At 35.9% G+C, this 24278-nt stretch overlaps 1 protein-coding gene across 3 annotated transcripts in view; it reads right to left on the bottom strand.

Annotated features, from left to right (window-relative positions):
• CABCOCO1 (ciliary associated calcium binding coiled-coil 1) overlaps positions 1 to 24278 on the bottom strand; it is a 159360-nt gene that overhangs the window by 5672 nt on the left and 129410 nt on the right. For all 3 annotated transcript variants that reach the window (XM_043926673.1, XM_043926675.1, XM_043926676.1), the window contains 2 exons: positions 558 to 680; positions 5 to 145 (listed from right to left, as the gene is read on the bottom strand). In XM_043926673.1, coding sequence (XP_043782608.1) covers positions 5 to 145; positions 558 to 680 — 264 coding nt within the window. The remainder of the gene's footprint in view (positions 1 to 4; positions 146 to 557; positions 681 to 24278) is intronic.

Raw genomic sequence — 24278 nt, 5'->3', positions numbered from 1 at the left:
TTACCTGAATGCTGATTAAAATGTCATCTGTGACTTGGTCCAGCACCGATTTTATCTCTTCAATGGTAAAACCAACTAACAGATCAGTTTCTGAAGTATCGGCTTCTGGCTGGGACTCTTCAGGGCCTTGTTCTTGATTCAACCCCTAGAATATTAAAGGTAAACAACTCTCAAGTAATTTCTGGAGCCTTTACTGATTTATGTGTAACCTCAGACTTCTCTTGGCTGCTTTCCTATCAGAAATGATGTCAGTCTAGGTGGATTTTGATTTGATGCTTTCCTGCATTTTCATTATTCATGAGCATCATGACAGGTCAGTAAGCGGCACTTTTACCTACTCAGAGAAAATGAAGGTAGAGATTGGGGAAGGTGGAGCAGAAAATATTAAAATTGCTGAATCACCCTCAGTTGGCTCACCTGTGAATCAATGCCAAAAGAAACATTTATATTTAACTAGGAAAGATCGGAAGGAAAATAGAAGTGCATTTGGTTCTTTTTCTCCTACTAGAGAATATCATACTGAGACACAGTGAAGTAAGAGACAAAAGGAAACATACCTTTATTTCCATATCCAATGGTCGAGGTGGCTCTATGAATGTTGAGTAAATATCAAATGAGATTCCTTCTTCTAGAGGATCAGGGAAAGGGTGATCTGCTGGATTCACAACCTCTATCAATTGCTAGAGGGGAAGAGAAGAGCTGTATTATGACAAAAGCTCTGGTGAGTAACCACAATTTCAGCCAATATACATAAAGTTCCAAGTCTATTATTTTTTAACTGCCATTGACTCTGAATTCTTGATGCCACAGATCTATTAGCTCTCTAGTGCTTTTTGTGCTCTGATAATTAGCATTTTACTTCCCCCACTGTCTTATTTTTCTATACTATGTAGTTTAGGAATTCACTTTATACTGCCTTGATCTTGAATTGTTCCATGGGTCGGTGTTCCCTTCCTCCTGCCTATAAGTTCTCTGGAGGCAGAGACCATGTTTTAGATTCTCTGTGCATCTTCTCCAGTTCTGGCAGAGGGTTTGATCTTAAAACACGCAATGATAGCCTGATGGTGATTGATACTACTCAGTAGAGTCTGGCTGTTCTTGCAGACTGAGCTTGCCCAGTCACGCTGACTGACTGCTCATGAAGGAGTAATAGTAGTACACTTGTAAACAGTAAACACTAAAGCTCAATGGTGAAATGGCCATGAGAACTTGGTGATGAGGATAATAAAGGTTCTAAAGGTTAATGTACAAAGTTAGCACAGAGTAACTTAGAAAGATGTGCAAAGTCAAGCGAAAATACTAAGGGCAAGGCAAGATGTCACTGAAAGCATTTAACAATTCTGTGGCAAGATAGTGCCAATCAGAGAAGGGTGATGGGTGGTCAACAGTGGAAATGAAGAAACAAGTCAAAGAAGTGTCCATCTCACCATGCCTTGAGAGAGAGAGAGCAGAGATGAGGATACTGATGGTAAGGTCCTAGGAGCTTGTTTTTATGGCTCTGAGATGAAGCTACCCACTGTATGCTGACAAAAGTCTTAAGACTACGAGTTTTGGGACTTCCCTCAAAGCCCAGTGGTTGAGAATATGCCTTTTAAGGCAGCGGATGCTACTTTGATCCCTGGTCAGGGAACTAAGATCCCGTGTGTGTGTAAGAGAGTGTGTGTGTGTGTGTGTGTGTGTGTATAAGCACACACACGAGTTGTGTCTGACTCTTTGTGAGTCCATTGACTGTAGCCCACCAGACTTCTCTGTTCATGAAATTTTCCAGACAAGAATACTGGAGCAGGTTGCCATTTCCTACTCCAGGGGATGTTCCCAACCCAAGTATCGAACCCTTATGTCTTGAGTCTCCTGCATTTGCAGGTGGATTTTTTGCCACTGTGCCTGCCACCTGGGAAGCCCAAGATCCTATGTGCTTAAGGGCAGCTAAGCCCGTGTGCCACAACTACTGAACCCGTGTACTCTGGAATGTGCTCATGACAACTAGAGAGAAGACTGAGTGTTGCAACTAAGACCAGATGCGGACAAAAATTAAAAAAAAAAAAAAGTGCCTACAAGTTTTAAGACAATAATCTAGAAATGCCAAAACACCAAATAATTACTATCCCATGGGGCCTGGAAAAACCCTGAAATCATCATATTCATTTCTAACTGTTCCACATATTATAATACTTCATCTTTTACATACTAATACTTTTGATTTAACCCACTCCAGTACTCTTGCCTGGAAAATCCCATGGACGGAGGAGCCTGGTTAGGCTGTAGTCCATGGGGTCGCTAAGAGTCGGACACGACTGAGCGACTTCACTTTCACTTTTCACTTTCATGCATTGGAGAAGGAAATGGCAACCCACTCCAGTGTTCTTGCCTGGAGAATCCCAGGGACAGGGGAGCTTGGTGAATTGCCGTCTATGGGGTCACACAGAGTCGGACACGACTGAAGTGACTTAGCAGCAGCAACTTTTGATTTAGATAGGTTTTGGAATGAACTGAAGGCTAGGTTATTGCCTGGTCATACCAATATATTTTGCCTTGAATTTGTATTACTAATTTTAATTTGATCTTATAGGAAGTTGCTGCTTGGTATAAATATATATAAGGCCTGAAGTGTTATAACTTTACAGTCAAGGCAATTTGGAAATCAAGAGATTAAATGATTGGCTTAAGGTCAAATAATTACTTGGTGACAGGGCTAGGAGTTAAGCCCTGGTGTGCTGATTTTGTGGCCTATGCCGTTTTCAGTAAACTGTAATATGTCCTCATGTTGCCGCATTTGGCAGTTGCTGATATTATTAAGCCCTTAATCTTTATTCTGTTAGATGACATCATTCCAGATTATTCATCCTAAATTGACCAAGATGACTAAATGTTAATAAAAATAGAAGATCGAAAAAGCTGTATCAGAATAATCTTTCTGTCTCTTCACATTAGGAAAATATTCTTTTTTCCTAAATGGGACATCCAAGCATTTTCATCTCCTCACAAAATTATTTGTACATTTTTTCAGCATGCTTGCTTTTTTATCCTCCTACACTTTACATTGCAGTTTATTTTACTAAGCTAGAAAAGTGAAATAGTTAAATATATTTTAGTGTCTTCTGAAACATTATAGATAAAATAAATAAGCTGTATATAGGAATCCAGAGACAAGGGAAGATAATGAGGTATTTACTTGGTTGACTAAAGGAGACTAAATTCACTAAAGCTGACTTTAATATAGGGTGAATCTAGAAATTTGAGGGGAGTGGTAGTGAGTTAGACATTGAAAAAAGAAGATAGAAAGGAATTGACTGGTATTTATTTGATTTACCACAGGCACTGAGAAAGTAAGCAGGAGATAACCTGCAAGGTAAAAGTATTTTCTTTTAATGAAGGAGAATTTTATCTTGTTGCTTTTGCCATATCTGTCTTGCTGGTATAGTTTTCCATACACAGGCTAAGCCTTTCTGCTAATTTTCTTTCCCTTTGGTGGAAGTCATCAATAGATCACATCTCCAACCTGGTAGTAGAGAATTCTACCATCTGCCCACCTGTATCCTTTCTTCCAACAAATTATACATTTAAATACTTAGAGCAAACAGATATTTGTGCTCACAGATCTTATTTTATTCCTTAAATCCCGTGTGGTCTGGATTTCTTTATAAAGTTTATCTGAACTGCTTGCCAACTCCAACTCCTCTGTTTTGCTAGTCTTTGGCACTGGTGCGTGTGTGTGCATGTGTGCATGTGTGTGTGTACTGGGCACCCACTTTGAAACTTGGAACTCCTTAGTTCCACATCATCGTTTCTTTGGTGGGGTGAAGCTCCTATTTATCCCAAGAACCTGAACCTCTGACTCAGAACTAGGCTTTCTTTTCCTTGATTTTTATGAGTGTAGCTCATACAGCTATTCATTTATTTGATTCATGTACAATAACTGGCAGTGAGGATTTCTTTACTTCAGGGTGTTTTGCATACTATCAATGAACCAAACCACAGCTATGTTTTTCTTTCACAAAGGGTCTATATTTGGTTACGTTAGTAAGATACTATAAGGGAGAGAAATGTCCCAATTTCAGATGAGGGTAAATGTAAAGTCATTTCATTAGTAATACGAAAGTACATTTTCAAATATATAGCTTGAAATAAACATAGTGCCCAGAAGCATCATAGTGATTTTTTTCCCCATTAAGTAGCCTTTTTAGAAAACAAGTTTAAGGAAAATTAGAATCAATAATTGTGGTGAGAGCACAGAGCCAGCAAATATGTTTAAATGAAACCGTCTGATGCAATACTTTCTTTAAAAAATACAATTAGGCCTTTGTATTTTTTTTTTTAACAAAACCTCATGTTTTACAACATCACTGGTTCTGTAATAAAATCTATTTAAAACAGAAAGACATGGTCAGCTTTATTAAGTTAGATTTTCTGAAAGAACGTTATAATTTCCTCAAGTCTATGAATAGCTGAAGCAAATTAAACTAGTTTTATAACTATTTTATATATTCCTGTAGAACTGTAATTGTCTCATATTTTTTCCCTCAAAAGTATAATACGTTACCTCTTAAATCTGAAAAATAAAAACAGAAAAGGGATAAAGTATGTTTATAAAAAAATAGTCCTATTTGGTACTCTGGTTTAGCAACCCCCTCTTTTAGTCTAAAAGAGAATAGCACCCATAATCTTCAGATCAGAAAACAAAGAGAAAGACTTTAAGTGATTTGCCTGAGGCCTAATGCTGGGATTAAAAATCAGGAGTTTCTGATTATACACGTACATCATTTGACCAAATGATTAGCTTTGCCTGACTTTCAAATACCCCCTAAATATTACTTTGAATGTAAAGCAATAAATGTGTTTCTTTTGTCATTTTTGAATGCTTGCACACAAATGGATATAATAAAAACAATCATGTTGTTCCATGTGAATGCCATTTATATTTTTTCTGATAATGAGCAGACCATTTGAACTAAGGTGAGTACATTAAAAGCTCTAATAAAGAAAAGAATAGATTTCTAAATAGAATAATGAACTGTTACGTGAACATACAATAAATAACATCTACAGATGTGGTCACTAGAAAATTTGTTTTGCATAACTTACCAGTATACATTTCCCCCAGATGTTATCTGTTACATGAAAATTAACTTAAGTTGGCTATAGTGTTCATTAAGTGCACACTGCATTAGTGTTATTTAAGATGGTTTATAATCTGAGTTTAGTTGAATTGTGCCATGGTATTTAAAGAATATCAAGTAAATGGCTTTTGGCATAATTTATACTCATAAGTACAAAATTTCATCACCAAACATTATGCAGCTTTAAAAACATCCAAGATCTTTACTTACAAGCCAAATGAAATCACTAGAAGTCGTTTAAGAATTTACATATTCAATATGAAATGGACATTTACTACAGGAACAAATAATAGGGATTTTCAACCTCCTGGAACTCAGGACAGGGTCAGTTTAGGTCTAAAAAATACTTACAGGAATTAAAACCTGCTTCTAGATATTTCTGTGTTTGAGAAGTATAAAGATCTTATCTGAAAATTGTGTTACTTCATGTTTTCTTTTTCTACTTTATGTGTTAACATTATTGGTAGCATTAACTCCAGTTAGTATTAACTCTAGTTTATTGTGTTTGTTACTTGTTTTCTTATTTTTGTTGTTTGTTTTTGCTTACTGTTATTTATTTAGTATAGTTTTTCTTTGGAAAAACCATAGGTGATTTGTCACTAGTGTTTGTATCACTGAAATCCATGATTAAGATGGCAATTATTAAATTCAGTTAAGTTAGTCAAAATATTAAAAATGCCATTGAAATGACAATTTTCTATTGTTCTGAGTGGCAAAAAACAAGAAAAATTCATTAAACTCTTTTTGAGCTACAGACACAAAAAAACCGATATGCTTCAGAGAGACATTTTTTGGAATTGTCAGATGATGGCATCATAGGTAAACCAGAATTTACTACAAAATGTCAAAGTTTCAAAAAGAAAACTTCATGGTAAACTTCCCCAATAGTAAGGAAAAAAGGCACAAAAAGTCCTATAATGTTTTAACTATTTTCTCCTCTTGAGAAAAAGCATTACTCATTTGCAAGTCTAACTAAGACGTATTGTGTCATTCTGGAAAATTTTAACACAAATTGTAACTCATTGCCCACAATATACAACACATAAAATACCAACACATGAATGCCACCTGCAAAACACAATCAACTCTGGTAATGTCATACTGAGGCCATAAATTTAAAATGAAAAGAGAGGAAATTCAAAAGCTGAGATTATCGGAGAAACTTTAATCCATTTCTAAAGTGTTTTTCTTTTGTGTTCAGGCCATTATAAATTTCTTAATATACCCTATAAATGTAGAATATCAATTCTGCTAGGAGTCCTCCTCCCCAGTTGCATTTTTGACTTGGAAGTAAATTCGCAAATGCAGCACATTAATTTTCTTTCCTATGCTTAATATGCAGTATTTACATTTTGAAAAGGTTCAAAATGTTGCCAGGCTTCTGCAGGGTATGAATAGACATCTAATAGCAACTTCTATTTTTATCCACAGCATACTGGTAGTTTGAACATTTATAACTTAATAGAGCTCCGAGACCATCGGATTCACATGCTAATCACCTAAACAGTGAACGGTAACACAGTACAACAAGTTAGGACAGGAAATGAAGACTACCCAGTTCAGCTAAAGCTGCAAGGAGGAATTTAAGTTGGCAGGCACCAGTAAACCAATTCGCAATCTGGCTAGGACACTCCAGTTAACACCTTGTGCCCACTTTATTTATATTTCTTGATTTGATCTTGTTTAACTTGGGCTTAAATTTTTTTTTTTAAGTTAGATAGTTAAAGAAATTGATTCCAGGGTATTTTAGACATCTTTAGTATTTCTAAGTGCACTTCTGTTTAAGGCCAACCCTCTAATTTGAAAAGAAATCTGAGTACCCCTATCTTAAAGACCTCAGACAACAAAATCCTCTCTAATGAATTTGAAAAAGAGTACCTTCTTATACTGTAAAGGCAATCTAAGAGGAAAAGATGTTTTGATCTGGCTCTGGTACAAACACTTCCTGAGGGATAGAACAGTCCTTCAGATACTCAGATATTTTCTAAAGATGGCAATAATCTGGAAGATACAGAATTGAATTATAGGTTTTAGACTTGGTTCTATTCCTAATTGTGTGATGCTAAGAAATCCCTAGGCCTCAGTTTATTTATCTGTAAAAGGAAGATAATGATAATTGCTACCTGGCTAATTGTTTCAAGGCACAAATTAGATAATGTTGGTGAAAATGTTGGGAGTTCTTCAAAGGGAAACTGTTATTAAACCTGAAGGTGTATTATATTACTATCATTTATAATTACTGTTATTATGGAAAGGATCATCTTTCTCATGCCAGCACTGGAAGACAGATTAGAGTAGCCATGATGGGGATACTAGTCTATGCTATTTCTATATTTAATTGGAACATCACCCAAGCAATCCAATTAACTCAGAAGAATTTGTTAATGATGACATCCCATCACCCTGTTTCCATATAGTCTCAATTTTTAAAATACCAAACATATATCCAATGCCCTTTTATTTGATGAATTCCTTGGACCCACCAACAACTTCTCTTTTGGGACTTAGACAGCATGACACAATTAGGTCGGTATGTGGCTTGGTCAGGACTATGGCAAATCACCTTATTTAGAAAAGGAGAGTGTTTATGTTCAACTTTCAGAATTAGAAAATCTGCTTCTTTCCCCCACCCCCAATTTATCACTCTTTTTATTTTTCATTTTCTAGTATCCAATGTGGCTTGTTGTTTCTCAGATTGAGCTCAATTAAAAAGATTTCCTTTAACAAATTTTGTCAAAAGCTGAGTTAGGGCAAACTTTCAACATGTCTTTCTTGTGAAAATCAAAATACCAGAGCTCTTACAAATACGAAGTTCAACACTATACTTCTGACTCTTGAATTGTCCTTATTGTGCAATTTCCTCAGGGTGAGAGACTGAAAATATGGTTAGTACCATTACAAACAATTAGAAAAAAACTAATTCTTTCCAAAAATATCTTTTAGAAGCCACTCACAGTGTATCTGTTTAGCTTACTAAGTTATACTCTAAAAAGCATATCACTGAACTCACTGCAAACTATTTCAAACAGCCCTGATGGTGGGTGAATTTTTGTTTGGTTCATCTAGTATGTTCTATTTAAATTTGAGGTTTCTAGTACTTAAAAATGAGGAAATACTATAAATTACCTCTTGTTTTAAGAATTAGGAAATTAAGTATCAGTTAGTCAGAATAATAAGATGAGTTATGCAATTATCTTTGTGGAGAGCCTATTCTGAATTATGAAATATAAATTTAAAATTTTGATTTTGTAAATATTGCACTTTAATTATATCTTATGATAGCTTATATGAAGATAAAGCTATTTCATGGCTTTTATACTTGAAAATATTCCTTTTGAACAAGTATCTATAATTTGCAGACATTATGACAGACTACACATCATAATGGTTAGGAGAGAAACTACAATGGAAGAATCCGAAGTCTTTGGTTCTAGACTTTGTCTCTTCATGGACTTTCTGTTATTTTCCCAGTTTAAGCTATCTGAGTAAAAGGAGGCTAAAACTATTTGGAGAAAGCTACATATGCAATTTACTTAACTTCAAAGTATATGGATTGAGCTACACTTCAGTCCCAAAGTCATCAGCTGGAAGAAAAAGAAAATCTTTAAAACTATATTGAAATTTATTTTATTTAGAAATATAAAGCTTTTTTGGGCTAAACTAGAATGTAAGTGCTATGAAATCTTTACAAAAGTCAACAGAATATTATTATTCCTGACCTCTTAGGCCCAAGTGTCTATTTTAAGTAATCTGACATTAAAAATGTGCTGACAAATATAGATTAAAAAACAACACAGGAAGTTGTAAATCAGTTGGTAACCCTTAGCATCAAGGAAATAAGAGACCATGAAAATATACTCATTTACTTTAGTCAACCTCAATCTTAATTTTTAACTTAAGAAAATTTGCAGAAGGCATAAAGTTTATATTTTGGATATTTTATTCTTAGTTTATATGTTTCTTTTTTCTCCAGTGGGCTCACAAATTATTACAAGGAAACATGTTGTCATAGTTATAAATACTTCTCTCTCTGCTTCGCTCCCACCCCCTCCATCCCCCTCCTTTTTAAAAATCTCAACTAATTCTTTAACTGTATTAGGCACTCTTTGGTCAGCGGGGCAGGATTTTCTTGCTTCAGAGGAAGTTGCTGTTGATTATTCTTATGTGCCTGGCATTCTAGAAACATGGCTCTTTCAGGAAGCACCCAAGCCCTTCCTTCCATGCAGGGCAGCCGCTTATTATGTACATGGGACAATTATTGTTTTAAGGACCTAAGAAGAGGCATGTCTTCCCTTGCAAGGAACAGCTCTAGGTATCATAAAGTTTCGAGACTTTTCATGGAATCTGAATTCTTCGAAATTAACTATAAAACTGACTCTGTGGACAAACAGCAAGAGATTTTATCAAAAAGACCTTTTACCTATAAGTAATAAATCACTCTAGTTTAGTTAAAAAACTGAAGTAACAGCAACTCTGAAAAAATTTGTTGTTGTTCAGTGGCTCAGTTGGGTCTGACTCTGCAAGCCCATGGACTGTAGCACGCCAGGCTTCCCTGTCTTTCACCATCTGAAAAATTTAGGTGGTATCCTTATTCCACATTTGAATGTTTTAGAAATTTGGATTTTTTTTCCCCCTTAAATGTGCAGTGGGAGTCCTAGGTTGGCTCTGCCATTCAGTAGAGAGTATGTCTGAGATGTGGTTTCTTTATTTGTAAAATTAGGGGGTTGAACTAGGTCATCTCTAGTCCAGTTACAGATGTTCTATCCTATGTTACTAAATTTCAAGTGGTTTTTTCTCTATTTATACAAGACTCACAGCCGCCAGCCTATACAGAGCCTCAGATTCAATATTTTTATGTCATGATGTAGAGGAATATTTGGATTACACACTTAGTGCTTACTGGAATAGACAGGCTGCGGCTTGTTCATTTATTTCTACTTATTTATTTTCTCCAAACCAGCTCCTCCTCCATTTGCTTTATCTCTTGATGGCATCACCAGCTTTTTGGTTGTCAGACTCAAAACCCGGAGGGTTGTCTTCAGTACTTAACTCTCCCTTGTCCCTGATATTAAATCAGTCATAAAGCATGTTGGGGGCACCTCAGTGATGTCTGCCAGACCCACTCCCTTCTTTTACACGACAATGCCCATTGGGAAGGCTTCAAATCCAAATTCCCGCCTTATAGATCTTGAGTACCTCTAGCCATACTGGGGTACCCGGCTTGCACAAAATACGTACAGTGCCTAGCACACAGTGTTGCTGATGTTCAGTCACTTAGTCGTGTCCGACTCTTTGCGACACCATGGACTGCAGCATACCAGGCTTTCCTGTCTCCTGGAGTTTGCTCAAACTCATGTCCATTGAAGCAGTGACACCTTTCAATCATCTCATCCTCTGTCGACCCCTTCCCCTCCTGCCCCCAATCTTTCCCAGCATCAGGGTCTTTTCCAATGAGTTGGCTCCAGCAACAGGTGGCCAAAATATTGTAGCTGTAGCTTCAGCATCAGTCCTTTCAATGAATATTCAGGACTGATTTCCTTTAGGATTGACTAGTTTGATCTTCTTGCAGACCAAGGGATTCTCAAGAGTCTTCTCCAACACCACAGTTTGAGGGGTGCTCAATAAATATTTTTTCATATGAAAAATAAAAGCATAGATGGAGGTGCTTTCCCAACCAGTGTCTTGCCTGGGAGGGTATTTCTCCCTCATCCCTGCCAGCTGATATTCCATTTGGCCTTCCAGGCTAGCTCAAATCACCTCAGTGACCTTTTTCTTGTGCTTCAGAATATTGCCTGCTCCTCTTGATAGTACTTGCTACATTGTGCCTTGAGTTACAACCATGGATGAGTGATCTCCCACCACTTTGTGGAAACTTCGTGAGGGTAGGAACCATGTCTCTGGGACCCCAGTTCAGGTTTCTGTACACAGGAGGCATTCATTAGGTGTTGAGTCTTCCATTACGGTAACCATCCATTAAAACATTTTCAGGGATGCCAGTCTGTTTGATCAGTTTTGACTCAGTTTAAAAAGTTTGTCCTGAAAAATGATACCACTTGGACAAGCAGATCTAATGGTTCACTGTTACATCAGTGCAATGCCTGTATTTCTCAGTTATGAATGAAGTTCAGAGTATTCATTTGATTTGCACAATGAAAACAGCTTTTCAAAGACTTGACTTTATTGCTTAAACTGACTAATAGTTATCAGTCAGTATAGTTTAAAATTCTAAAGAATTCCTCAGAGATACTGTTCTCTCTACAGTTTTGGATGGGAGTAACATCAAAAAATTGCTAGACTTTCTGTTGCCTGACTCTGGGGGCCATGATTCACATTGCTCTCCATGGGTTGTCCACTGGCAGCCCCCAACCCCAAAAACAATTTGAATGATACCCACTGGAGTTGTGCCAGTGCTCACCGTAACCAGCCGCTTTCATTTATAGGGAAACTTGCTCTAAGCTAGGCATAAGAAATGACATTATAGAAAGCATATTACAAATACTAGGCCCTTCAATTCATACCATGATGTGAGGAGAGGTTTTACTGATCCCAATTTTGGAGGAAGAACCTAAAGTTCAAAGAGGTTAAGTAACTTAATCAAGGTCACACAGCTGGAGTATGTGGAATTTCCTCAGAACTTGAACCCAGATCTATTTGACTCCAAAGTCCATATACCCAATCCTTAGGGGCAAGTGAAACCCCTCTGCTTCTTTATGGATCCCCTAAAATCTTTCTCTCTGGTTCATGATCTTTCTCTCGAGTTTATAATGAGAAACTAGAGGTTCAGAAAAGTAAATGATATATGCACACTATTTAAATATCTGAAAATATAACTTCTCAGGGAATTTCAGAAAGAGAATTTGTTCACTGGTTCCTCACAGCACCGCAGGGCATTGTTTCAGAATAAGCTAACGAAAGTAAGGCACGGAGGACTGAATTTGTTTTTAAAGATGGCAAGATATAAAAAGCATTCGGTTTATAAAGTAATCTGAGAACATACTTAAATTCATCTGTGTAAACAGGAAAGTCTATGAGCATCAGTTTGCTTTTGGTGGCTAAAACTGCGTGTTCCTGTTCAAATAGCAATTTATCCTATTTGTTGTAATTGTAATTACTGTTTTCATTGGAATCACAGGTTTGTTTTTTTTTTCTAGGAACAGGCATGCAGGAAAACAACCAATAACCTAGATAGTTAAAAAAACACATTGAGAAATGGGTATGGTATTGTGAACAAATCTCTTGTGATTATTCTTCCACTGTGCGCTGTAATGTACTTTAAATCCATTTCCATATTTTTAATTAACATTTAGTTCCAAAAAACTTTCTGGAGGCCATTTAAATCACAAATGGGAGAAAAAACAAATTTGCTTTATCAGAAAATTGACTATAGACTATTTGGTGGCTTTTATTATTTTTACATTTTAATGATTAAAATTAAATGTAGCCCCATGACTCACAACAGAAGACAGTGAAATAATTTTCATGACTGATATAATTTTAAAGTCAACCTGGGTGAATAAGATATTAGGTCTGCTGTGGACGAGTTTCATTGTCTGTCCTGTGGCTCTGGTTTCTGATCAGTTCCAACCATTTCGTGAAAAGACTTAGACAGCTGTGCCGAGTTACTCTTCTAGTACCAACCCCGTGGTGCTTTGGCTTCATCTCAACAGCTGTCCTGTTGGGACTATGGTGTTGCTTCGGTCCTGTGGATTTTAGACACCTATTTTCATAGTCTGAGTCACTCATTTCTTTGAGTGGGAAACAGGAGAATGCACACATTTTAAAAATTCTTTGCACCAAAAAACCTGTATCATCTGCTGCTTCATTCAAACCCTGTCACTGTCACAAGGAAAGGCGTAACTGCAGCGCTCTGAGGACGCTTACTCACCCACGGTCCTCTGGCAAGGGCCACTATCCTCATTTAGAGCACAGGGATGTTAGGTACCCACCACATGGGTTTTTTGTGAGGATTAAATCAATGTGTTTAAGGCACTGACAGAGTGCCTGGCATGTAGGAAGAGCTTAAAAGTGTGAAGCTTGTCCTTATTTTTAGATTTTCATGTCACATATTTATGTCTACAATAAACAAAATCTACACAAAGCTCTGTGAGGGTAGGGATTTGGTCTGTTTTGTTGTTTTGTTCCCTACTTTACTGCCTGGGCAGGTGGCTGATAAATAGTGGGACAGTAATAAATATTTATTGAATAATTGAATGCAGGAAATCATTGTGGTCTCATTTGGTCAGTAAATTATTCTATTACTGGTTTCCCCCTGTTATATAGTCTGTTGATATAGGGGGTGCCAAATTTTATGAATTTTTTTTCTGTATCTCTCCCCTGCCCTCCCACTACGACCTGTAACTCAGGCTGCTCCTCATCATGGTTGTCCAGTCCAGTTCCCTGACTTTACATTTTCCTCAAATCTAATGGTTAGATTCTTCCAGGGGGTGTCCATGGAATTTTGCAAAAGGAATAGATTGTGGCGATGAGACCAGAATATTAGAATGAGTGTAGCCTGTTCCCTGATGAGGAAATTATTCAGGCCAGGAAAACCCTTGAAGGATCGTTCTGGTTTTCACACTTGTATGAACACAGCCTTGGTATGAGGGGTTGCTAATGAAGCTGGAGAATCTGGCCCAGCATGTTAATTTACTTGATTCAGGGAACTTCCTGGTATTTATAAATGAACTCTGTACATCAGACAACTGATATTTAGATAAGAAAATTGGAAAACAGCACACGCTGTAAATATAGTGCTTCAGTGGACTGTAATACAAATTGATTCTAGCAAAGCTAATGTCATTTAAGCAATCAAAAACAAGCAAGGACAATGAGTTACTGTTTCAAAATTCTTCTGTTAGATATGAGAAAGCAGAACTAAACTCATAATAATAAGTAAGGCACACTGCAAAATTAAGTCATAGTATTAATTGAGTTAATCTAATTATTCAATCTACAACTGGACCTTAACAGATTTGGGATTGGAGTATCATTGAAAATATAAGTCCACTGATTATCATCATTACCCTAGGAAAGATGAAGGTTTTATTTCTGAAGGATTTGGAGTTCAGGTCATGTGGTGAAGAACAGATAGAGCATCAAAATGTTATGAAAAGACATATTCTATTTCTGTAGCTTCTGTTTGTATTTGAAACATTTTATTCTCTTTCAGCTCAGCAGTGATGGTAAATACTAAGAAATGACTGGGAAGATAAGATTTTACAGTAATTCTTTATTCCTAAAAATACCATTTCTTTACAGTTTATTTTGTTATAATCATTTGTTTACTTATTTATAAATAATTTTAATTTGGTTTGGATACAGAAATATGGCATTGTAACTAACTTATCCTTTGTCAGATCAATTTTTCTATTGGTAGATCAAAAGATATTTTATTACTTTAATGAGAATTTTAAAAAAGTGTTTGCTGTTATATCTCTGAACTTCACCATCTCACTAGCATCTGTCAGCTTTAATCACCTACAAAAACTACCTTATGAAGATTACCTTATCAGAAAAACTGTCATCTTGTGAGCTTAGGTGTGAGAATTGCAAAATAAAGCTGAGCTACACTAACAACTGCTGTGCTAATTTATTGTAAATTATGTTTTTTTTTGTTTGCAGAGATAAGACATGAGAAGTGTTTCTATTTAAATTCATTTCCTATTATTTTAACATAAATAACAAATAGCTCAACAACAACAAAAGAACATAGAATATTCCTTAAATGGTTCTAGTGACAGTGAAATTTATTTACTAAGTTATTGGTACCAGTCATGTCACTCCATTTTAGGTGCAGAATCAGACAGCACAATTAAGACAAAATATGGATGCTTAGAATGCTAAATGGAAATTGCCAATTGTCATGTGAAGAGTGATGATAGGATATGAACTGGAAATAATTGCATAGCAAGCTGGTCTACAACAAAGCTTTAATTCACTGGGCTGACACTGTAAACTCATAATGTGTCGACCTGGCACCAGTCACGATAGATTATGGCTGTTCAGAACACATAAGCATGCCCCTTTTAAGAGTATTGTGGGAACTGTAGCTCAGATGACCCCAGAAAAAACACTGCAATGGTTTTAGACAAGCTGGTTCTTTAAGAAATGAAAAAAAATCATGATGAGTGGTTATATTATTAAAATTCAGAACTAGGTGGCAATGAATCACATGAAGTTATCACCTTTAAATCATCAGACAGTATAAACTGGGTCCTATAAAGTACCATGAGTCTCAATGCATTTTTAACAAGATGAACTTCTTATATAAACAAGATTTTATTATTATATTTATTATTATTATTATATTAAAAGTAGAGTGGAGTTTAGTGCTCGTAAAAGTGAAGGGCTAATGCTGCTAGCTTGAGCCAGAAAGAGTATAGGCCTATATTTGGAGACTGCTTTATGTAGCTCTGCCAATAAATTGTGACCTATTCTTGTTCTTATGAGTCAATGCCAAACATGGAAACTTGTATGATTCTTTTAAAAATGCATTAGTGGATAAGCATGTGGTAAGAGGACCCCAGGTCTATTTTTTAACCTAAACTGGAATTTGAACTCTAGACTGCAAGAGAACTACTTGCAAGTCAACCCAATTATTTCATACTCCCAACACCTTAAAAAAAAACACATTGTCATTATTCAAAGAAAATAGAGTGGAAATACCATTTAAGAGAAAAATAAAAAGCCATTTTGCTGGCTTTGCTCTGATTTTCCTCTAGAAAGCTTTATGCTGTACCAGATTGCATTTAAAAGAAGAGTTTTTCCTCGTATAAGATTTAGATTTCAGTTCAATTCAATTGATCATTCCATCCAGGCAGCCCCATCACAGGCAGGATTTCTGCTCTTATAGGAGTTAGTCTGGAGGTGGAATTAAAAGGCAGGGGATACAAATACCTGTATAATCAATTATAACAATAAATGAAAATGACGACCATTAGGTTAGAAGAGAGGACTACTGGGCTAGTCCCACTTTATTTAGCTGACGACTGAATGACTGAGTGATGTGCCAGTTAAAGACAAGAACAGAGAAGGGAAGGGAAGGGCAAGGTAGAGTATGTGGGTGAATACTGTGTCAGCTGGTTACTCTCATTATAATCACCCAAAGTCAGAGGAATAAGTGGCATTAAATAACTTGCATATGGAAACATGTTAAAATAAATTTGTCTCTTGAAGAAGTTGAGCATAGTTGTTAATTACTGATAAATATTACTCTAATTATAAAAAAGAACAGAACAAATACTATTATTGGTTGATGATTATTTTTTGCTTTAAATGTTTACAGTTGAAGGGACACAGATAGACCTCCGGGCACAGATTATGAAAAACACATTTGATAGCTAAATATAAAAATCCAAATATTAATAACTACTGACATTTATGTAGTCCTTTCCTCCCAAAGCCCTTGACAAACATTAATGACTATATATACACAAGAATAGCACTAAAATGCTGCTGCTCTTGCAAATGACTAGATACTAATCCAAGACAAAAGTAGCAAATGGTTGATTTACTTAAATATAGGTCTGTAGACTAAAGGTGTGCATTTAGAAACACAAGACCACATTTCAAAATGTTTACCATATTTTATTTCAACATTATTGAATTACTGGGCTTTTTAAACTCCATTCTCTTATTAAGACACTTAAAGTGTTTGTATTTTTTCTTAGATGTTGGTTTATGATTGTTGTACAGCAGTGAATACCAGGTTGATGGCATCTCCTTTCTAAAGACACCAGCTCTGACTCTTCAGTGCCTCCTAGCATGAGGAGGGCTGATGTGCCAGTGAAACACAGGACTGCCTCCTACTGAAAGACTAGTTTTGTTTCATTGCCAACCAAGATTGTTACTAGTTACATGAGAAAAACTATCTGGCTCAAATAAGTTTAATTTATGAAATATTAGATCAAATTTGAATTGTTGCTTGGTGACACTGATTGGAAAGATGCCACGTTTGTTGTTACTAACTTAAATAAAGTGTAAATTACCTTGCAATAATAATTTTTAAAGACCAGAAAACAAAATGTTTAATGTATACTCTTAGGGTTCTTACTGTAAAGTATTAATTATGTTATTGCATTCTCAATTTCATTGCATTCTGGCAATGACAGAAATATAATTAAAGTTTCTTGACATTTCCTGTAATGATATTATACTCTGGAAATTTTCAATTCAGGGATTACTGCAAATCACTTGCTTTAAATTTTAACATTCCTTCGTTCTCTATAAATCCTATGCATCCTCAAAGGTTCAGCTAAACTCCCAGCTAGCTCCTCCTTAAAGCTTTCATAATTTTTTCAGAAAACCAGGCACTCTGTTTTTAAAATTCTCATTTATGTAATCATTTGCAGTGTGACTTTACTGAGGATGCACTATAAAACAGCACTGTCTAGGCCCTAGGTTTTCAGGGATGATCAAATATTTCAAATATTCCTCTACTTTCAAGCAGGTCACAATTTAGAGTGTACCTGGGGTTCTTGGTAGGGATGACATACAAGATAATTTGCAGAGTGAAATAACTGCTAGAAGAATATGTAGGGTGTTCTAGAAATAGAGAGGAAAGACAGCTACTTCATTCTGATAGAACAGAGGAGAGGAAGGGATTCAGGAAAAGTGTAAAGGGGAGATGGTACCTGTATTAAATTGTGAAGGATAAATAGGGATTAGCATGCAGATGGGGTTGAATAAAGAGAAAATCCCATACACAAAGACAGACAGGGGAAGTGCATGTTCAAAAGTATAGAGGGTAAGGAGAGCATTCCAGGACAGGAGATGCACACAGTGTTGGTGAAAGTTGGGGTCAATCAGGTCTAGGTTGAGTTTCAGCTTGCACATTTAATAACTACACAACTTTTAGACAAGTCACTTAATTTCCTGTAACACTTAGGTTTTCAGCCTGTCATATGGGGCAAGTAACCTTTTGACTGACATCATCCATTGGTAGAGCCCACTTCCTTGAGGATTTTGTGGGAACATCTCAAAAAGTCAAAGATCAGAACAACTGAAATAAAAGTTATCATGTGAAATTTTGTTTGAGGCATGCTAATGTTTTAAATATTTAAATGTTTAAAGGTTTTAAATTTAAAATGTGATGTATAATCTTTTAGAGTCAGTCATGTCTAGAAGTAAGTGTATATTTGTCTTTTGCTATAGCTACACTGAAACGATAGAGAAAAAAAGAAATTAAGCAATTTATTTCCATATGTCCAAATAATATCCAGCAATTTTTAAAACAAGTTTAGCAAAAGTTAGAACAATGCATTTCCCTCATCATTTGCTGAGAAGAAGGCTGCTTGATTAATGTAATTAAAGGGTTGCTTGTAACTCAAGACTCAATTAAAAAAATAAATTTGGCCTTATTACTTTACTTCCAACTGGTGGTTTTCCTAGCGTGATTTTTGAGCTAAAATCTGCGGCTGCTTTGTTCATGACACATAAATTGTTTTAGCACATCCTTTCCCCTGCTGTGCATATGATTAAGAAAGCAGAGGTTAAACAGTGCAGTAAAGAATTGGGTAAATTCATTCTATTTTTGCTCACAGCGCCTTTTACACCGCCCCCCCCCCCCCCGCCCCCAACCCTTTTAGGACTGGGAAAGTGCAAAAACCTATTATCTCCTTCTGAAATTATTTAAGATATGTTCTTAGGCTGAAAATGTAACTTCTCTCTCTTAACATTTTCTAGTACACTGATTTTGTGATGCCTGTGCTATAGATATTATTTGTATTGGCAAGAAAACCAAATGCAAGTGCATCCTACCATTTATTGAGTGCTCATGTATGCTAGGCATTTTGCACACATTGTTCTATTTTCACTTGCAATAATCCTATGAAATAGGAATAATCATTCTCATTTTAAGATAAGGAACAAGAGGCTCTGAGAGGTTATGTTATTGTTCAAAGACCCCATGATTAGCAGGTAACAACTAAGGTGCTAACCCTGGTCTCTTTCATTCTAAACCTTGGTTCTTATCTATTTGCATTTTTTTTTTTGTAGGTAGAGTTTGATTTACAAGATTTAAATAAAATTCTGGTAGAGCATCTTGCATATATAGTTGGTGCAATACATGTTAAATGCAACTAAATGAAAATGTTATGCTCACGAGCACAAAGAGAAGTCAGTTGTTGCTCTCTTTGAGTTTACAGTCTAATGTGGGCATGACTATAAGGTACCATGTGACAAGCAGCCTGAAAGGCAGTGTAGTATAGTGAGGAAATCATGACAAACTCAGCATGTCCGATAGAGTTCTTTATCTCTTTCCTTAAGCCTGCTTCTTCTCCAGGCGTCGAGGTAATGGTGATAATATTCACCCAGCTGTTTAAATCAGAATCGTGATGGAGGCGTGGGTCATCCTTGATAATCTCCTTTTCCCTCATGCTTTACATCCAATGCTTCAGCCACTCCTGCCAGATCTGCTCTGAAATATATTTGGAACCTACTTCTCTCTAACTTTTCTACTACCACCCTTTCCAGCATCCCAGATCAGAGCCATCACTTTCTCATTGGTCTTCCTGCTCCCCTATCCAGTCAGAACCAGGTACAAGGTGCAGCCAGGGCAGGCTTTGGGGAGCCTTAAGTTAAATTGTGAAAAAAATTACATACACAAGTGATCTATAGAAATCACACAAGTGAATATATATATGTATATATATGAAAGGAATTAACAACAAATTAAATATATTAAAAAGCTGACAAATTCCACAAATATTGCAAAATATAAAAATTAATAACTGTCAACTGCTTGACCTATATCTGTAATGCATCTCACTTTACTTTTGGGACTTCCTATTCTAATCAGCTCTTCATATGACAAAATGTTGTAATATGATTTTCCACAGAAAGACTAGAAAGATTATCTAGCCCTTCCTCTAGCTTGATTAATGCAAATTGTTATAATTATTGATATAGTTCAGAAAAATTTCAGCTTCACAACTCATTATAGGTAATATCATGTGAATTTTAGGACTGATGTCAAATTTTAAAAAACCTGTAGCAAGATTCCTCCATATATGAAATGTAAGACTATAGGGTCTTTTCAGATTCTCTTATACAGTTTAAAATAATCTTAATCCTTATAAAGATGGCACTCATTAAGCAATTTCTGTCAATATCGTCACTGTAGATGTATATTATATATTTGATGTTATCATTAATGTTAGATTTTTTGCTAAAAAGGCAAGAAATTAAAATCTTTTTACAATGTGTTCATGTGAAAGATGGCACTCATTAAGCAATTTCTGTCAATATCTTCAGTGTAGATGTATGTTATAAATTTGATGTTATTGTTAATGTTAGTATTTTTTGGTAAAAAGGCAAGAAATTAAAATCTTTTTACAATGTGTTCATGTGATTCACTCCTTTTTACTAACTGGACTATCAAGCAACCTGGCCTAGACATTGCTTCTATTTAAAATGTATGTTTTCCTCTTATTGAGTTACTACTTTTGTTATGATCTCAATTTTTTTGAGGGGTTACAATTTATTCACTGATGTCAGAATAATTTCTATTGATTTAGTTTCTCATCTGCATTGCTCTTATTTTATATTCTACTATATTTTGAATTTTTCTCAGTTCTTTTTAAAGCAATTTAAAGATGACAAAAGAAGGTGCTCTGAATATAAGTCCAAATCAGAAGTTGTTAATTTCTCACTTGTTGAATTAAAACACTCCAAAAGTCTGCCCAAATTCCAGTTAAGATGATATATTCAAAATTTGTTGAATAAAATGTTTGCATTTCATTTGCACTTGGGTTTTTATTCCAAGTCTTCAAAAATATATTTGAGTTCTTAAAATGTCATTTAACTCATATTACAAGACTTAAATAACTTTTTACATAGCTGATGACTGTTAGAATTTTCCACAGACTAGCTTCTCCCTCCATAGGCTTCAAACCTGGTTTCTCGAGACACCACTACTCACACATGCCCAGGCGCTGGCCCTAAAGAACACACTCACATTACAATGTGACCTTGTATCATGATGCAACCTCTGCATCATGATGTCACAGTGCATGGCAGAAGCCACACTTGCACAAAGATGGCTAGATAAAGACTATTACATATGAGTTCCCTCTCCCAGTTCAATCGGTGACCTTTCTAATATACTTATCTAGCCATAAATCTCCAACTGTATGTAGGAAATTTATGTTTTGTCATTTCAGTATCACATTGAATTTAATGTATTTAACACTAAACTCAACATCACAACCCTTAGTATCATTATGAAAATTGTCTTTTCTAATTATGTCAACAGCACAATTACTTTTAGATCCTTTTATTCAAATCTGTACAAGTTTTGACTTGTCTTAATTTAGTCTTTCATATCCAAATTGTCATCAACTTCTATTTTAAATTTTCTTTATAGTAGTTTTTACATATGTCTATTCCCTTCCATTTCAATTGCTGTATCCTAGTTCTGTTTTTTAACCATTTCTCAATTCCCTAATTCAGCTTTCTGTTCCCCAGTCACTTTTCATTTCACAACGTTGTGTATAACACTGCCAAGTTAACTTTGCTCAAAATACTGCTTTTATCAACTTCTTTTCATTACATTTAGATCACAGTTCTTACCAAAGATGGAATAAGAAGAGCTCAAATTTCTTAAGAATTAAAGTTACTTTCGTATCTATCAAATATTAATTAGGATGAATTGAGTGGAAAGCCATGCTGAATTTGACAGCCGTCTGATTTATAGCATATTTTCTGCATAGAACTTTATTTCCAAGTTGTAGCAATTCTCAGCCTCTCTACCAGGATTTCCAGCGAATTCAGCCTTCATGCCCAAGTCATCTACTGTTTATAATGAATTAACTTCTTTCCTGTGCATCTTGAATTTTACTAGCTATGTTCCATTCTTGAGAAAATAATCATATTTAATCAAATACAATTATTTAAACAATTTTCTGTAGGACATAGTTCTCTTGTAGAACTGCTGTTAAAAAGGCTGATACAGTAACTGAAATAAACCATAACTGATATAAACTGCTAATAAAATGTTACAAATAGAGATTCTGGATCTACCTTACTGACTTAGGGGAAAAAACCCACTTCATTTATAATTAGCAATGTCCATTTGCATACAAACAATGCTGCCAAATTCAAACCCTGTCCTACTTAAGAGAATAGAGGCTGTTTATAAACAGCTTCCATGTAATATTGTCTATATTATTTGTCTTTGTTCTTTTACAGACTAAAGTTTTACTATTAGTGCAGACCAGGCTGATAGTGAATTAATGAGGTTTTTAACTGTTTATAATTTGCCAGAAGATCCAAACTGCTACAACATATATTCTCCAATATAACTGTTATATAATATAAGGTATACTACAGTAATTTTCAAGTTAGAATTATGTGAAATCTACACATATTTAGAGAGGTCAACTGTAATAAAACATTTTGATTCTTGAGCTATCATTAAAAATGCTTTAAATTTAATTTTTAAAATGAAAAGTGGAAAATACTTGTTTGTTGACACTATATGGTAGTGGCATTGGTGCAGTGGAACAGCATTTAGCTGTTAAAGTGACAGAAAATCCAAAATTCAGCAGCTTTAACAAGACAGTATTTTATCGTGTCTTCACATAAAATTTCAGAAGTAAGCAAAAGAAAGCTGCTACACAGCACACACACAGCAACTTTGACTCTGCTCTGTATGAAGTCTTTTGGGGTCTGGGCTCCTTTTAGCTTGTTGCTCCTCTATGCTGGCCTCCAGTCCCGAGATAACCTCCTGGTCCAAAATGCTTGCTCCATCTGAAGCCATCCTTTTCATAGTCTACCCAGAAAAATAGTAGAAAGGCAAAAAGAAGGGAAGAGATGGGAATACCAGACCACCTGACTTGCCTCCTGAGAAATCTGTAAGCAGGTCAAGAAGCAAGTTAGAACTGGACATGGAACAACAGACTGGTTCCAAATCGGGAAAGGAGTATGTCAAGGCTGTATATTGTCAACCTGCTTCTTTTTCATATATGCAGAGTACATCATGCAAAATGCTGGGCTGGATGAAACACAAGCTGGAATCAAGATTGCCAGGAGAAATATCAATAACCTCAGATATGCAGATGACACCACCCTTATGGCAAAAAGTGAAGAACTAAAGAGCCTTTTGATGAAAGTGAAAGAGGAGAGTGAAAAAGTAGGCTTAAAACTCAACATTCAGAAAACTAAGATCATGGCATCCTGTCACATCACTTCATGGCAAATAGATGGGCAAACAGTGGAAACACCGAGAGAGTTTATTTTTTTGGGCTCCAAAATACTGCAGATGGTGACTGCAGCCATGAAATTAAATGACACTTGCTTCTTGGAAGTAAAGTTATGACCAACCTAGAGAGCATACTAAAAAGCAGAGACATTATTTTGCCAACAAAAAAGTCCATCTAGTCAAAGCTATGGTTTTTCCAGTAGTCATGTATGGATGGGAGAGTTGGACTATAGAGAAAGCTGAGTGCTGAAGAATTGATGCTTTTGAACTGTGGTGTGGTGTTGGAGAAGACTCTTTTTTTTTTTATTTTTTTATTTTTTATTTTTATTATTTTTTTTTTATTCTTTGAATCAGCCATGGATTTACATGTATTCCTCTTGAGAGTCCCTTGGAATGCAAGGAGATCCAACCTGTCAATCCTAAAGGAAATCAGTCCTGAACATTCATTGGAAGGACTGATGCTGAAGCTGAAACTCCAATACTTTGGCCACGTGATGCGAAGAACCGACTCATTGGAAAAGACTCTGATGCTGGGAAAGATTAAAGGCAGGAGGAGAAGCGGGTGATAGAGGATGAGATAGCTGGATGGCATCACCGACGTGATGGACATGAGTTTGAGCAGGCTCTGGGAGTTGGTAATGGACAGGGAAGCCTGATATGCCACAGTTCATGGGGTCGCAAAGAGTCAGACATGAGGGAGAGGCTGAACTGAACTGAAAAAGAAGGGTGTGCTCCCTCCTTTTAATGACAATTCCATTAAGATTCATGCTTGACTTCTGCTTACATTCCATCGGCCAAAACTGTTTTGGTCAAGTTTACTTACTCACTCACTGAAAAGGATGCTGGGAAATGAAGTCTATCCTAGCCAATCATCTGCCCAGTAAAATTTTTCTATTAGGGGAAATGGGAAAGACGGGGGAGAATGGATGCTGGGAGACAACTCAAGAGACTCTACCACAAAT

This window comes from Cervus elaphus, chromosome 15, assembly GCF_910594005.1.
Source record: "Cervus elaphus chromosome 15, mCerEla1.1, whole genome shotgun sequence".
NCBI lineage: Eukaryota > Metazoa > Chordata > Mammalia > Artiodactyla > Cervidae > Cervus > Cervus elaphus.
Note: the sequence above shows the minus strand (reverse complement) of the source record. Positions and strands in the feature narration are given on the sequence as shown.